The sequence below is a fragment of the Myotis brandtii genome, unplaced genomic scaffold, assembly GCF_000412655.1.
Source record: "Myotis brandtii unplaced genomic scaffold, ASM41265v1 scaffold64, whole genome shotgun sequence".
Classification (NCBI taxonomy): domain Eukaryota; kingdom Metazoa; phylum Chordata; class Mammalia; order Chiroptera; family Vespertilionidae; genus Myotis; species Myotis brandtii.
The window spans coordinates 3,505,621-3,517,832 of NW_005370460.1; the positions used below are offsets into that span (position 1 = coordinate 3,505,621).

General features: G+C 49.6%; 1 protein-coding gene across 1 annotated transcript; it reads right to left on the reverse strand.

The window, feature by feature from the left end:
- Positions 1-1,768: 1,768 nt before the first annotated feature.
- CREG1 (cellular repressor of E1A-stimulated genes 1) lies at positions 1,769-12,206 on the reverse strand. The gene is made up of 4 exons (XM_005880540.2): positions 12,139-12,206; positions 8,585-8,704; positions 5,504-5,692; positions 1,769-2,224 (listed from the first exon to the last, which is right to left on the reverse strand). The coding sequence occupies exons 1-3, from the start codon at positions 12,163-12,165 to the stop codon at positions 5,504-5,506; spliced, it is 336 nt and encodes a 111-aa protein (XP_005880602.2). The 5' UTR covers positions 12,166-12,206; the 3' UTR covers positions 1,769-2,224.
- Positions 12,207-12,212: the final 6 nt, after the last annotated feature.

Consider the following 12,212-nt stretch of genomic DNA (forward strand, 5'->3'; position numbering starts at 1 on the left):
GACAGCACTGAGCTCAGCCTGGCCATATCCCTCCCATTGACGGAGCTTCTCTGATTCCCCCAGTCCCTGTGGTTCTTACGGGGACTGAGCTGAACCCCAAGCTGGGGAAGGACCCAGGACCCGGGCTGCGCCAGTGAGGGCACCCCACTCCCAGACACAGTGACCATTCAGGAATGGCTCCCTCCCAGGCTGGGAAGGATGCCACCTCTTCGCTCTACGATTGCTGACTGCAAGTGAAACCAACTCGGAGAGAAGAGGACCAGGGCATGAAGGCGAGCTTTGAAGGAATATGTAAGGTCAGTGAATTAAAGGGCTCCGACTAGGGCTTCTGTCACTAGCAACAGGGGCTAATACAGGCCATTGTTGATCTGATGAAGTGTTCTGCAGCCACCAAGCCATCCTTACGGACTCTAGTAACATAAGCTTATGACTAAGTGAAAGAAGTGAGATACACGATCAATGATCTTATTATTCAATGTTATAGTTAGGCATTTATTGGAAGCAAAGATTGGAAGAAAACACATAAAAATGTTAGCAGCTATGCTGGCTGGTGAGGTGGTCATGTTTTAAACTTTTTAAATTTTCCATATTTTTCACACATTGTACAATAAATACTAAGAGAAAACTAAGAAAAAGATGAAGTTTTACTGGTTGATTTGTTCGTCCCTCATTCTGCCTTCTCAGATAAAAATGTACAGAGCCCCTGGCTGTGATGTGATGGTTTGGAATTTCCCTAAGAAATACTGACACACCAGCTTGACACAGAGCACAGTGGTTTCTGTTCTCAGTGCAAAGCTGAAAGCAAGCCCGTCGCAGGGCAGCGTCCCCTCCTCCGTCACTGGGTGCTCCGTCGCTGGGTGCTCCGTCGCTGGGTCCTCCGTCACTGGGTCCTCTGTCTGGGTGTCACTGAGGGAAGCGTGACAGGAACGAGGTGGTCAGGATGTTTGTGCTTTGCCTTCGCTGGGCCCGCCCCCTTTCACAGGGAGTTTCTCGTCTTCATTGGCTGTTAGCAGGATCCAAGGCGCTTCGGCTCCTCGGTCACTCCCTCTTTCTACTTTTCATTTTCTCTTTTCTTGATCAGAACCGGCCTTGCCCTCTGGGCCAGCGGCTGTCCCCGTCCCAGACACTCATGCCCTTGCAAGTTGAGGCCAGGGCTCTGTCCCTCTTCTGCAGGACGTGGGGTGCAGAGGAACCCGAAGCGCGTGGCATGGAGGGAGGGAGCATGAGACCGGATGTCGCCTCCTGTCCCCTCAGAGCTGCCTTTGCCCCAGTCATCACCACCCACAGTATCACTCAGCTCAGTGGTGAGAAGCAACTGATGCCTACACAAAAAGTGGTCTGCAGTGCCCCCTGGTGGTCAATAGCAGGAACATATTCTGCCCATTCAACCTGTACCCCCTGCTGGGACCCAGTGGTTGTCTTTCCTGTGATAACAGGTATGTTTTTACATGGCGCCAAGTGGTGAAGACAAAACTCCCGCTAAATAGGTAGAAGGGAAAACCAGATAGGTGCCCTCAAACTAATTCCACCACAAGCACGTCAGCGCCGAGGCCCCGCGGGCGGAACCTTGACCAAGGCTGCATTCTGGCCTCGCCCCCAATTCTAGGACACCATGAGCTGTGCATCAGAGGGAACGGGCCGACGGAGTCCCTTGAAGCGTTGAAGCAGGGTTTGACTCGGCAGCTCGCGGACATAAAGACACGAAGGGTCGCCAGTGGCCAGTGACAATAAGGAATATGAGCATCTTAAGAAAATGAATCCAACTCAGGTCATTAAAATAATGCTTTTAATTACTGATGCTTTGAATAAGAAACCCGTTGTACCAAGGTTAATGTAAATCATTTCTCTTTTTCTATTTTTAATCATTTTTCTTCACCAGAGGCTGTTGGCTGGATTTCGGGTGAGTTCATTTGTTGTCTTCAAACATAATGACGCACATCCGCTCCTTTCTCTGAGCCACTGGGGGCTCAGCGGTGATGCCGGGCACGCCTCGATGGGGGATCTCATCTCGTCTTCTGAAACCATGTGTATAAGTAAAAGCATAAATTTAAATGTCTAAAATTTAGCAACCTCATTTCCAAGAAATTCAGTAGCAGTTCTACTTGATGCTGTAACCAGGCTGATCTCCGGGACCTTTCCCACAGGGGACCCCGAAGCCCTCGGGTCTGTATGAAACATCCTAAGAACTTCACTGGGTGGTTAAATCCGCCAAATGCTGCTTCACCTAAACAGAAGGAGAGAGGACGAAGGATTATTTCATTAAATGAGCTGGCATCTTACAAGTTAATTCATTCTAGGGAAAGACTAGAGACACTTCTAACAGTTTAAGATTCTGAGCTAATTTCCGCCGCTCCAGTGTGGTGAGCAGCACCTGAGACTGGAGTTCTGTATCCAGGTGCCCAGGCATCTTCACGCCAGCCAGCATCCTCTTGTGCAAGGCTGCTGCGGCCACGTGCACGGACATAGCGCCGTTCAGGCTGTGTGGTTCTCTACTCAGAATATCTGAAGGTTTAAAAGACAGACACAGTTGAGGACAAAAGGGTCCTGAACATTAGGGCAGAGGAGCGTTAACCAGCCGGTGCCGGATGGTGTTGAGTCCAGCTGGGACCCTTTTCCTGTTGCGGCCGGGACCACGGCTATCAGGAACTCCATCTCCTGGCAGGGGAGGCCGGGCAAGTTAGTAACCCATGACCTCTCCTTACCTGTCCTTACTTGGGCCAGGTGGGCACAGCCGAGGAGCTGGCACGAGGCCTGGTGCTCAGACTGAACCATGAGCGGAGGCAACTGAGGAAACTGCTTATCGAGGGCGTCAGCAAACACCTCTGTAAACATTAAACCTTCATTCCATGTGCAGATGTGCCCATGGCTTCTGCCCCAGCAGCCCAGCGAGGCAGACCGACGTCCGTGAGGCCCCTCACTGCCCGACCCGGGGCGTCTGTGCTGAGCCATCTCAAAAGACGCCTCTGAGAGCAGCGGAGTCTAGGGTGCAGGCGTTTGGAGAAGTCACATCCTCCAAGTCTGATCTGGGCAGACACCACGGGGCAGAAGCTCCCACAGCCCCTGGGAGGGGTCCCTAAGAACATGCAGCCCCTACGGGTATCACTGTCCACTCCCTGGACTAGTGCTGGTGGCAACCCGAGTGGGCAGCATGGTGGTGGGGCCACTCCGGACTCTGCGCCTGCCTCAGAAGGGCCACACCCTGGCACGTCTTTGGTCTCCCCGTCAGAGGTCACGGAGGACGTACGCCCGCTTATCTCTCAGCTGCAGAAAGGCCACTCGCCTGTGAAGTGAGAACCTCGGGCGTGTCTCACTCACTCAGCATGGAGACTTAGAGAAAACATCTGTATTTTGTTATTAAAGTGAGCATCACCCCTGGGCGTGTTACTTATACAATGACTACAGGCCCGGTGCACGGATCCGTGTACCAGTGGGGTCCCTCGGCCTGGCCTGCAGGGATCGGTCCGAAACTGGCTCTCTGACATCCACCGAGGGGTCCCAGATTGCGAGAGGGCAGTTCTCGGGTGACACACCCCGGAATCGGGCTCCCTCCTCTCTGGTTCCGGGTGTGTCACCCAAGAACCACAGCTGCCAAGTCAGCTCCTGCGTTGAGCGTCTGCCCCCTGGTAGTCATAGCGGGTCAGCCAGTCACTTAGGCTTTTATACATGCAGATAACTGTACTTCAGAGATGCTTATGTCCTATGAACGTCCCCTTCAACCTTGAAGAGGGGGCCTGTCATTTACTGACTGTCCTGGGTGATGTGTTGCCCGGCTGGCACACTGTAATGGCGCCTGTGTCCCTATAAAGCGAGGTGGCGTTTCCAGCCCCAAACCTGCCTGTGCCCCTTCTCCTGCAGGCGCGTGGACTCTTTTCAAACAAGCAGCTGAGAATCTGCGTCTCAGATGATCAGGCTGGCAAGTCGCCAGCACTTATGAGACGCCTGCTCTGTGCCATGCATTGTCCTAGGCTGTGTTTAAGATTCAAAAATAAAAGCTGAGCCCTAACCGGTTGGACTCAGTGGATGGAGCATCGGCCTAAGGACTGAAAGGTCCCAGGTTCGATTCCAGTCAAGGGCATGTACCGTGGTTGCAGGCACATCCCCAGTGGGAGATGTGCAGGAGGCAGCTGATCGATGTTTCTCTCTCATTGATGTTTCTAACTCTCTATCCCTCTCCCTTCCTCTCTGTAAAAAAAATAAAAATAAAAACCAATAAAATATATCAAAAAAAATAAAATAAATAAAAGCTGAGCTTTGCTGTGAAGAAATGTACAGTCGTGGTGGGATGTCAACAGTCCAAGGTGGACCTGGCCTATGTGGAGTAAGACAGGACACACAGTGCTGGGAGCAGAAGCCCGAACGTGAGCTGTACCTATGAATCCAGCTTCCTATCCCCTCCTCACCTCCGCCAACAGCGGTCCCTCATCGCTAGGAGACCCTGCATCAGGAGTGACACGGGAGCAGGAGCCGGCCGGCCACCAGGGGGCGACCCGAGGAGCAGCATAGCGTCATGGTAGGAAGCTGGTGCTGCTCCCCATCTCACAGAGGAGGGACCACGTTACCTAATTCCTAGGTTGCGGTGAGAGCAATGAGCTGATACATATAAGCAACCCACACTGCACCCAGCCGGCAAGAGAAGCTCAGCAAACACTGGGTGCTGTTGTTACTGTTGTGGCTGTGGTCGCATCACCGCTCGTGAGGCCGTGCAGATGGCAGGAATGCCAGGGTTACCGTGTACCCGGGAAAAGATCAGTCCCTTGTCTTCCTTCATTTGACCCCTGACTTCATTGCAAAGCACCTGACCACACCTCCTCAGGTCCTGCTCTCCTCCCTCATTCTCTCCCGTGGCTCTCAGCCTCCTCCCCTCTGGTGCCCACTGGCTGGCAGGGGACCCACTCAGCCCCACAGGCACCCCCAGGCCTGGGGGCTGCTGGGCATGGGGCCATGTGCTCAGACTCTGGTGGGGTCACTCAGTCCAGAGGCACCCAAGTCTGAGTCTCATGAGAAAAGGCCATCCTGGGTCAGAACCGGCTCTTCCAGAGCCCACAGCACAGCCTCGAACGGGTCTGGCCTGTAGGCAGAGCTCAGGGAGTCCAGGAACTGGGGTAGAAGAAAAAGCTTTCCTTCCCATTAAGCTCTGACTGAGGTTTATCATCTCCTTCACTGAGGAATGTAGGCAGCAAACCACCTGGTGACAGTGTACCTGGGCCCGTCACCAACAGAAACACAGACGCTTTCATGTCACATTAGAGCTGCTGCAGGTGCCTTAATATGTTACTGAATGTGCTCATTAAAGAGCCAACATATCACGATACCACAATTACAAGACATATTTTATGCACTTCAATATAGTCGTTTGCTTTGTAATCCTATGTATTTTATGCATTAAAAAAATACTATTGTGAGTGTGGTCACAGGCCTTACCAGACTGCCAAAGGAGCCACCCCCTGGCTTAGGACCCCTGGTGAGGGCTTCGAAATAAGGTGCACGGTGGATAAATACACACCTACTGAAATGTGGCATTATAGTATTCCTCGGGCGTCACGATTTTGGGTCCACCGAAGTAGTCCAGGAGCCAGATGTTGGTTATGTTCAGCTTGGCAAAGAACCAGTTGTGGCTGGAAGGCCAGTCTTTCATCTCAGGGTGCCGAATGAACAGCGACTGCTTTGCAACGTCAACCTCGGTCTCATTCACCTGAAAGACAGTGAAGTGACCATGCTCACAGTGGGGACAGTCTTCTCATCTGTTAACAATGTGATTCTAGTATTCCACACATCCTAAGCGTTTAGTTACAGATCCTGATTTTTTTACTGTTTTTTTTTTCCAATTAAGATATAATCCTATATAATAAAAGCCTAATATGCTAAGTGTCTGGTCAGCCGTTCAACCAAAGTGTAATATGCTAATGATATGTTAAGGCTGCTCAACCGCTTGCTATGATGTGCACTGACCACCAGGGGGTAGACGTGCTGACTGGTAGGATAGCTTGCTGCTGAGGTCCGGCTGATCAGGACTGGGCAAGATGGGCCGGACACACCCTGGAGCCCTCCCGTGGACCATCCCCAGCCCCAATGATGCACTGGTGTGGTCCCTCGGCCTGGCCTGTGCCTTCTCACAATCCGGAACCCCTTAGGGGATGTCACAGAGCTGGTTTTGGCCCGATCCCTGCAGGCCAGGCCAAAAGACCCCACCGGTGCATGAATCCGTGCACCAGGCCTCTAATCTATATAAATAAAAATGTAAATGTTCGTTTGTTCAAAATCTTAAATCTCCGAAAGTTCTTCACCAATTGCTTTGAAATTTTGACACAACGTTGCATTCTAATACATGTGTGTTTTTATATACCTAGATAGACTATTATATAGATGTCACACCTGTGACAGGTAAAAACATGCTTTTTTGAAAAACAGCACCATCTGTTGGATGTAAAAGTAACACACGCTATACTAAATATTTTACAATTCCATTTCAATGTTTCTGTTTACAATTATAAATTGTAGATAAAATTAACTACAAATATGCGTGTCCAGCTGCAAAATGATTCATCAGCTGAGATATTCTCACATCAATTGCTGGAAATTGGGAACGGAAAGGTGCAGGCTGATCTGACCTCAGGACGAATTTCATTGCCTCATAACTTCTGCAATTTAGTGACGTCAAAAGAAGAATTGGTTGAAAAAGTATTTCCCAATATTCAAACCAATTATAAGAACCACGATTGGCTGAGTGAACGAGCTATTCTTGCGGCCAAGAACAAAGACATCTACGAACTTAACAATATTATTCAGTCTAACATTCAAAGTGAGGCAGTCACATACAAGTCCGTTGACACTGTTGTGGAAGCAGATGAAGCGGTTAATTATCCAACAGAATTTTAGAATTCACGCGATCTGCCAGGGATGCCACCGCACGTACTGCAATTGAAAATCGGCGTGCCAATTACCATGTTGCGAAATGTCAACCAGCCAAAGCTTTGACAGGCACGCGGCTTGCAGTAAAAAAATTAATGAGCAACATCGTAGAAGCAACAATCTTGACAGGACCTTTCAAAGGTGAAGATGTCCTCATTCCTCACATTCCTATGATTCCAACAGATATGCCATTTCAATTTAAGAGATTGCAATTCCCAATTCGATTGGCATTTGCAATCACCATCAACAAAACTCAGGGCCAATCTTTAGAATTGTGCGGTTTAGAACTAGACGTGGATTGCTTCTCACATGGACAATTATATGTTGCGTGTTCTAGAGTCGGCCAACCAGACAATCACTATATCTGCACAGACAATGGAACAACAAAAAATATTGTATGCCCACAAGCATTGTGAAATCAAACATATTAGAAACGTGCGCTTTCTCTTTTCTTTCTTTTCCATTTAACCAGACTGAGCCACAGCAACGCATGGCCGGGTACAGCTAATTCAGAATAAGACAAGAATAAACTCTGTGTTTCGAGTACTCACAACTGTAAAGTGACTTCTGCCTCCCCTGTATAGATTGTGAAATGACCACCACAGTGAATTTGGTTAACATCCATCGCCACACATACTAGTACTTACAAAAATGCTTTCCTCTTCTCTTTCTCTTTTTTTTTTTTTTTTTGTGTGTGTGTGTGTGTGATGAGACCTTTTAAGGTCTACTATACATCCAGATCATAAACGTAAGGAAACAAGAAAGCGTGAAGGAAGCTTGAGTAATGCAGACAGCAATGAAGAGCTCACATGGAGATGAGAACGGGTGTGGACATGAGAGACCAGTGCAAGCCCGTTTTCATTGCTAAACGGTAATTTTGAGCTGGTAGAGGACTGGCAGGAGGCACTAGCACGAATGTGCCTGGTGCCAATGACGTATCCCATTAGCTCATTCATCCCAGGACAGATGTGTGGGAAGCACGGGCTGCAGATACACAAGGTGAGTCTTTAGAAGACACAGCGAGTCAGGAGCACTTGCTGCCCCGCCCCTTCCTCCTGCCCGTGAAGGCACGCAGACACAGAGATGTCTCCACATAGAACTTCGAGACCATAAACAGAACTGGCCTGCGAAACCGGGGTCAACAGGTCAGGAAGCGAGTCTGCTGGCTGGGCCATCAGTCAGTGCTCATGACACCTTGCCCTCTGTATTCGCCACGGTTTTACTGAACCTCCTCCCTCCAGCACTCACCCCAAACTGTCCGCATGCACACCCGGGACTTAGTAATGGATTCTCCCCTTCTAACCTACTCGGGACGCTCTCTGCTCTAACCCACGGTCAGTGTGGAGACAGGAAGGGCGCATGCTGTCCAGTGTACAACACGGCAGGAGAGTGAGCTTGGGCTGAGATGTCCCTTATTAAGGGGCTTCCCAGCTATTAGATCTGTTTGACCTCAAGAAATAGTCCCTTTTGCTCCTGAGTGTCTGATGGAACACCTCTATGAAAGCAACTGATGAAATCTTTGGCTGCTTGTGAAATTACTTCATACATGAGGACATATTCTAACTCTGCATCTCAATCACACACCAGCTTGATTTTATTCTCCAACTGTCTCTCCTTCATTGTTAACAAGATGACGGTCTTCTAAAGCCGGTCTGTTCCTGCAGTAACTACATACCTTGGTTACAGTCCCTGACAGGATGATGTGAGCGCAGAGGGGGCTTTGGGGATCAAATCCATGTTTCCTGCAGAAGTTAGTCTGCGCCAAAGACATGGTCAGCGTAGCAGATGGATTCTCCTGGAGAGAGAAGATGAAGACCCTCTCGTGAAACACTGAGTCTGGAGCGGCAATCAGCTTCACATCGTGCACACACACCATGCCCAGAACTCTACCAGTTCTTCCAGAAAACAATGCATTGTGAAACACCATCTTTCACTCCAGACAATGTCTATTTGATAGAGAATAATCTTGACCCCCTCTCCAAAAAGGGGGAGGGGCACTCACATTTTAAATTTAACTGACTCAGAGCCCTAGCCGGTTTTGCTCAGTGGATAGAGCGTCAGCCTGCAGACTGAAGGGTCCCGGTTCAATTCCGGTTGAGGGCACATACCTGGATTGCAGGCTGCTCCCTAGCCCTGGCCCTGGTTGGGGCAAGTGCAAGAGGCAACCAACCAATGTGTCTCTCTCACATCAGTATTTCTCTCTGTCTTTCCCTCTCTCTTCCCCTCTCTCTAAAAATCAATGGAAAAATATCCTCGGGTGAAGATTAAAAACACTGACTCAGAATTATTTCAACACTTTTTAAACTCTTAACTTGTCCCATATTCCCCAGAGAAATTATTATTACAGTACCACCCAAGCACAAGGCCGCTCTATACCTTCAACAGATCTCAAAGGGTTAGACGCTGATGTGAAACTAGTGCATAAAAAACCAATTGCTCAACTAGCCACTTCCACAGCTTCAGCGAGAAAGTGGCTGAGTCATGCTTCTTGGTGATCTTGTGCTGGCAGACACGGTCACGGGATTTCAAAACAGGAGAAGTTCATTCTTGCTCTGACAGCAAGCGAACGCTTGGACTCAGAATTGAGGCAAGCAACATTCCTAGTTCTTTCTTATAGAAGTCAGCTTCACCAAAGGCATCGCCGACAGACTGCAGCCAAGTTCACATGTTGCATTTTAGAGCTCTTTAAAGGCAAAGGGTCTTGTGCGGCGAATTCTGCAATGTCATGGTGACCCATCAAAACAGTCAGTCAGAAGAAATCTCCTTGAAACCATTTAGCCAAATATCTGCGTCTATACATTCTTAGGCAAGGCAACCAGGAAAGGCAGAAAAAGAGAGGGCGGGGGACTGGGACACAGTCTCCCCTTCTGTGAGTTTATAGTCTGGTTGAAAAGTCAGACATAAACAAAACTTAAATACTGCAAAAACAAAGATACGGAAGACATCATAAAGCAACACATAACTAATTGCCAAGTGACTGGTACAGTTAAGTGGTTTTCAAGTTCAGTGTGAAGAGCCGTCAGTAAGGCCTGGGGTGACACAGAAGCTGTAGGGAGCTTTGTGAGGTATTCAAAACCAGGGACCTGTATCTGCAAAAAGACAGAGCTGGGAAAGTGTAAGAGGTGACTGAGAGTAGTGAGAAACCCAACTTGCTTGAAGGAGTGGCTTTCTGAGGGGAGTGGGTGGGGGGAGGGTGGTTCAAGGCCAAGCTCAGGAGTCGAGGTGGTCTTTTGTAGGCTGGCATCGGCTGGGGATTTTTAAAATGCTGATTTCTGGGCTCCCTTCCCAACCTGCGTTCATGCATTTCATTTCATAGTGGTTCATTTTTTTTTTAAATCCTCACCTGAGGACATTTATTGATTTTTAGAAAGGAAGAGATGGAGAGAGAAACATCTTGTATGAGCCCCAACTGTGGACCAAACAAGAAACCTAGGTATGTGCCCTGATGGGAAATGATGTACAGGATGATGCTCCAACCAACTGAGCCACGCTGGCCAGAGCAGGTACATGCATTTTAAACAAACACCCAGGCGGATCTTAAGCTTCAGATGTAAAGGTTTCTGAACAGAAGGCAATTCCAAATGGTTCATGTCAACCTGGTGGGCAGGGTGGACAGGAGCAGACAGAGGTCAGAGGAGGAGGACAAGCAGAAACTGTAAACCAACCCTGATTGGTTAACGATGGAATCCGAGTCAGACTATCTCTGATGTGGCCTTGCCTTTTTGCTCCACCGTGGAAACCTGCAATCCTGGGCAGGGTCTGTCTCTTCCCAGACCAGTCAGACCTGGGCTGAGTCCCTGCCCCTCTGAGCCTGTCTTCATCACAAGTTTAAACATGTCGTGCACAGCAGTGGTTCTCAACACTCCCCCCATCAGAAGCATCGGGATGGGAGGGGGCTGTGTTTTAGTGAAATGTATTTTAATAAAATGCCTTGTAGAGTGTTGGCTCGCAGACTGAAGGGTCCCAGGCCCGTTTCTGATCAAGGGCTCTGATCAAGGGCACGTATCTGGGTTGCAGGCTCGATCTCCAGCCCCCATCCAGATGTGTGTGGCAGGCAACCCATCGATGTGTCTCTCTCACATCAATGTTTCTCTCTCCCTCTCCCACTCTCTCTACAAATCAATGGAAAAATATCCTCAGGTGAGGATTTTAAAAAATGCCTTGGCATCGTGTTTAAAAGTCCTCCCAGGTGACTGTATTTGCAGCCGAGGTTGAGCCCCACTGACGGAGTGAACTGCGCCTGCTTTGAGCACACGATCCAGGAGCAGAGTGGGCTGGGAATAGACGGCGAAGCAGGGAGGGGAGCCTGGGCTAAGGAGGCAGCTGCTTCTGTTTTTGCTCAAACCGTGCGACCCCCACTGTCACCTGATCTTCCAATTTTTCAAGAAGTTACAAGTTTAGATTTTTAACTGAAATCTCAATTTTTAAACGATGGAACTAACTCAATTTTATTTTAAAAACAAAACAGAACCTTGTGTGGGCCAAGGAAAACTGGTTGGTGGACATACTCGGTTCATGAGCCTGTGGGCTGTGTTGTAAAGGGGATGGACCTGTTTGGCCACTGGCTTTGGGAAGTTACTTAACCACCTAAGCCTCACAATAAGGACAGCAACACCTCCTCAAAGCGCTATCAAGAGACAAGGACCGGAAAGTGATGGTCCCCCTGGCGCATAGTGGGTGCTTAATCAAATATCACTTGCTTTCACCTTATCTTTACCGACTTCGTTGTCTTTTCCCAGTTAACCTCAAATCTGGGATCTTTGTCAAAAGACCCTCCACCAAATCGAGCTTCAATCGGAAACTCTGTGTGGCTCTAGCGTCCCAGCCACATGTCTGACACCTCTCTTGGGAGGGCAGGGGTCCCCGGTAGTTGTAAACTTGGCCTTGCCCCTAAAAGGTGGGCAAAGGGTGAGGGGGATGGATTTCCCATCAGTTCTGCCTCCCGCCGAGGTAGCAATGTGCACAGGAGGCCCACAGGCTGCTATAACCATAGTTACTGTCCATGATGTTGGATGCCAGCTTCTTGGCGCAGAAGGGAAGGTTCTCAATTCGGAAGGCGGGGTAGGCAAGAGAAACCCTTAGGAAGTGCTTAACTCCCCAACAACCTCCGGGCCCTGTACAGCTTTCCCTGGTGGAGCCCAGAGTCAGGGGTGGTTGCCGGGGTCCCTCCCTGGCGGGTGCAGGTGACAGTGGAAAGCCTGGCCCTCCGGCCCGGGTGCCCACGCTCACCTGCAGGTTGCCCACCAGCTGCTGCATGGGGCTCAGGTAGAAGTAGGGTACGCCGCTGCCCGCGCCCGGGGGCC